This window comes from Teleopsis dalmanni, chromosome 1 (assembly GCF_002237135.1).
Source record: "Teleopsis dalmanni isolate 2A chromosome 1, ASM223713v2, whole genome shotgun sequence".
Classification (NCBI taxonomy): domain Eukaryota; kingdom Metazoa; phylum Arthropoda; class Insecta; order Diptera; family Diopsidae; genus Teleopsis; species Teleopsis dalmanni.
In genome coordinates, this window is record NC_051846.1 from 51,414,475 (window position 1) to 51,418,751 (window position 4,277).

The window sequence follows — 4,277 nt, forward strand, 5'->3', positions numbered from 1 at the left end:
ATTGGCTGGCAATTTGTTATTATTCTGTGTTGAACGCTGTTTGTTGTTGGTAGTTGGTACCTGTTCAAATTTGTTACGTCAACATATTTTGCGATGACGTCATGGAATTTGATGGATGAATTTATTGTCGAAACATTTTCGTGGGCTACTTCTTTCAGTAGACCCTTTGACTGTAACGTGGTTTGCGTATCAATGAGCGATTTTGCCCTCAAATCGATTTGTAAGCCGTAGTGCGTGAGAAAGTCTGCCCCAATTATGGCTGTTTTAACATCAGCGATGATGAAATACCAGTTGAAGTCTTTTCTAAGGTTTAAATCTATTGCTAGTTGCTTGTTGCCAAAAGTTTTGATTGCAGTGTTGTTCGCTGCATAAAGAACTAAATCGTCTGGTTGCATTTTACTTTTTGGATTGATGCCTGGTAGTGGAAGTAGTGATATAGCTGACCCAGAATCAATTAGAAAATTAATGTTGTTTTTTCTGTCATAAACATGTAAACGTAGCTCTTGGTTTTTTATGCTGTCGCCAACCGTGTTTGATGACGACAGCCTCGCTAGTTTCCCTGTCGATTCTCGCTTTTACGTTTGCCAAACTCGCACGGTTGGCTACATTTAGTCGCTGCTGCACCAAATTTTATGTGGTAGTAACAGACTTTCTCACGTCTGCAAGAACTGCTGCGGCTGCGGCTGTTGTCTCTACCACGATTGTCTCGTTTCTCCAATCTGTCTAAAGTTGCTGCTATGTTCATAAGCTGCTGATTTATTTGTTGGACCGAACTTTCTAATGTTGTTACGCGGGCTTCCAACTTGTCATTTAATTTGTTGGCGTTTGTAGTCATTACGTAAGATGGTACTGGACTGTTGTCTAATATTCTATCAGCAATTTCTGCTAGCTCATCAATACTTGTGGTTTTGCATGCTGATAGAATGCATCTTACACTGTTTGGCATACGTTGCAGCCACAGTGTTGTTAATGCCTCCTCTGAGACATTTGCGCCTGCTAATGTGCGCATTTCACGTACCAGTTGGCTTGGTTTTTTGTTCGAAAGTTCCAGACCGGTAAGTAGCTTTATGAGCTGCTTTTCTGACGATTCTGAAAAACGAGAAATTAGTTCTTTCTTTAATTTGTCGTATTTGCCTGTTTCAGGAGGATTTTTTGCAATATCCGCAACTTGTTGCAGCGTTTCTGCATCCAGCGCAGTAATTACTGTATAGAACTTCGATAAATCTGCTGTGACTCGGCTCATATGTAGTAGGCCCTCAATTTGCGCAAACCATAACGTTGGGTCCTTGGTCAAAAAGTTTGGCAACTTCATTTGCCCAATCGCTTGCACTGCCGACGCTTCCGCTTCCATAGGCCGGAATTTATTTGCCTCTGTTGGAGTCTCTGCATGTTCAGTTTCTTGCATTTTGCGTTTTCCTTGAAGTTTTTTTGACGGGGTCACCAATTTATGGCCTTGTGCCATAAGTTTATTAAACAAATAAAAAACACGTTTAGATTGTTCATTCACTATTTTATTTCTCTCTAGCGTCAACTTGAAGTTGGCTGCTTAACCTAAACTCAAAAATGTCATTTTTGGTTTCCCTTTGCCGGTAGATGGCAAAGTGAACGCCACAATAGTACAAATTTGAGCGCCATCTGTCAATTAGTTTGTTTACAGCAGCTGTTAATGTGAAACTAACTCAAGTGCGTTTAGCGATTTTTACTATGGAAAAATCTTGTTGTACGCGATTTTTTACCAAATACAGCACTACTGTCATCGCTCAGGCACCATATTCGCCAGATCTGGCGCCGTGCGACTTTTTCCTGTTCCCGAAACTCAAATTGCCCCTTCGTGGCAAGCGTTTTCAGTCGATTGAATCGGTAAGAGAGAATTCGCTGAAGGAACAAAAGCCATATCTTCACGGGCCTACGAAAAGTGTATGAAAGATTGGGTTAAGCGTTGGCATATGTGTATCGCTTCACAAGGAGCATATTTTATATAATATATAAAATAAATTTGGAATAAAATTTAAATTTGTGTGTTTTATTTACAAAATCCGAGTACTTTTTGAGCAGAAGGTACATTGTTATGTGTGTTTCTCATAATGTTATTATAATCAAAAACAAGTGTATTGACATTTTGAATTCTACAGTTAATTTCGGGTTTAAAGAAAAGTTTTATATTATATAAACTTTCTATATTAACATTTTGATGTCCAAAAAATTAGTGAACATACCAATGTATGTCTTGCACTTTCGTTCAATAAACACAAACTAATCATCACGGCGTCCTAATAGTTAACACGTCTGTTATTGACAACGCAACCAATACAGAAAAAAGGACTTGATTCTATTATAAAAATACTTTGTGTGGAATTACTAAATTCTCGTAACTTTTTGATTATATATAACCATTAGAAAAATATTTGTATGAAACTCGAGGATATAAAAATGTATTTTCTATAACTTAATAAATACGAAATAGATGGTTTAAATAAGATTCCTGCCATATTATGAAGAGGTTGGTCGACAATTATTTTTGCTTTTAAAATTTGATCATAAAATTTCAGATCGAAGTTATTTTAAAAATTTAAACAAAATTAAAATTTGTATTGAAATTTTTATATTAGTTTTATTTGTATATTTATTTATTAATATTTTTTTTTTTGCTTTGTTTTGATTTATTTTTCTCTTCATAAAATTTGTTAACAAAATTATGATGTGTCAGTAGTGCTGGTAGCATGTGATACACTCGCAGATAAGAATTTATTGCGAGTCACTCATGCGATGAGCAAAAAGCCGTTATATTTTGTGTAAAGTATCTCGTAGATACACACATTTGTATCTAATTACGAGTATATGAATATGTATATTTTTCGGTTTTGGCTAAAACGAAATAAAACAGCAACTGACGTAGTAGCGTGCAAAACGTCACCGTCAAGCAAAGCAAAGTAGCTCAAAGCTTGTTGGTGGAAGCAGTTAGCAGTGGGGCAGGATGAAGCAAATTGGCGCCGCCTTGGCACAGTTTATTACTGTTTTGAAGTATCTACTGCATTGATTACGTAGCAAAATTGTTTTGATTTTGATTTTCCATCAATGTAATTAATGTGCTTTTTGTTATTATTATTTTTTTTTATTATATTAATTACTACAAATTCAAAGTATCTATCTGCATTTGTCATTAACGAATTTATTGAAATAATTATTGTATTTTTTTCTGTCTGTATTTTTACAATTAATTTTTGTTTATGTGCATTATTGAGCACTCGTATAATCGCGTGTGGATAAAAAAATAATTTATAAAAGTGAGCAATTAAATTTAGTATCAATAAAAACAAAACAAAGCATTTAAAATGTTTTCAATTGCATTTTAATTGCAAATATAATTAGTATTTTAATAACTCATTTTGCACTTTATTTGTTTGTTTTTAATTTCGACGGCATCTCTTTTAATCCGCACATCGCACATCGCACATCGCACAATACTCGGACATTATTTTTATTTACACAATTTGCTCTTTGGATTTATGTAAAAACTTGTATTATACGTCGACACCGCTGCAGTTTATTAATAAATCTAAATAAATCTCTGAAAACAGGTTGTTAACTTTTGATATACGCTAATTCATCTTATAAACCTATGTCTTACGCAGCAGAGGGGTGAGAGTATTCAGATACAGATACTCATAGTTGTGTTTTCTTTTATTAAGAAATTGAAGTACGATAAAATGTGATTTACTGTCTGTTAGTTTAATTTCAGTAGATTTTAGTTAATAATATGTTTTGATTTTCAAATCAAATTTTTTTATTAATTATTTGAAGTCATCATTAAATGCTCAGGCCAGTAGGTTGTGCACAATATGATTTATTAGCATCTAGGTACTATTAATTTAATTAGAACTGCAATAGACTGTCTGAAAAATTAAATTCTAATTTGTTTTGAGAGTGTTCTGTAATTATGAATACATTTGGCTTCATTTCGGCTAATAAAATACAACAAATTACGTTTAAAAAACCAATAATAAACCTAATAATATAAGAAACAAAAACTTTTTTCTAAACAATATTTTTAACCATATATAGGCTATATACGTTTTATAATATATATATGTATATATATAGGTGTTTAACTGATGTCTTCCTAGTGAAAGTTTTCTAACTCATCTGCAGCAATGAAGCTTATGAATAATTGAAACAATAGTTTCTGATTCAAAATCCCACTAGATTTAATGAAAGTGAGATGAAGGCACTGGTTTCATTACTTAATAATAGAAGGTATGAAAGTTGGATGCTCCAAT

General features: G+C 33.5%; 1 protein-coding gene across 1 annotated transcript; it reads right to left on the reverse strand.

The window, feature by feature from the left end:
* Window positions 1–550: 550 nt before the first annotated feature.
* On the reverse strand, window positions 551–1,605 carry LOC119681250. The gene has a single exon (XM_038094390.1). The coding sequence runs from the start codon at window positions 1,460–1,462 to the stop codon at window positions 551–553; it is 912 nt and encodes a 303-aa protein (XP_037950318.1). The 5' UTR covers window positions 1,463–1,605.
* Window positions 1,606–4,277: the final 2,672 nt, after the last annotated feature.

What these genes read in the sequence shown, in the direction of transcription:
- LOC119681250 (XM_038094390.1), bottom strand. Translation starts at nt 1,462, where the DNA reads ATGGCACAAGGCCATAAATTGGTGACCCCGTCAAAAAAACTTCAAGGA.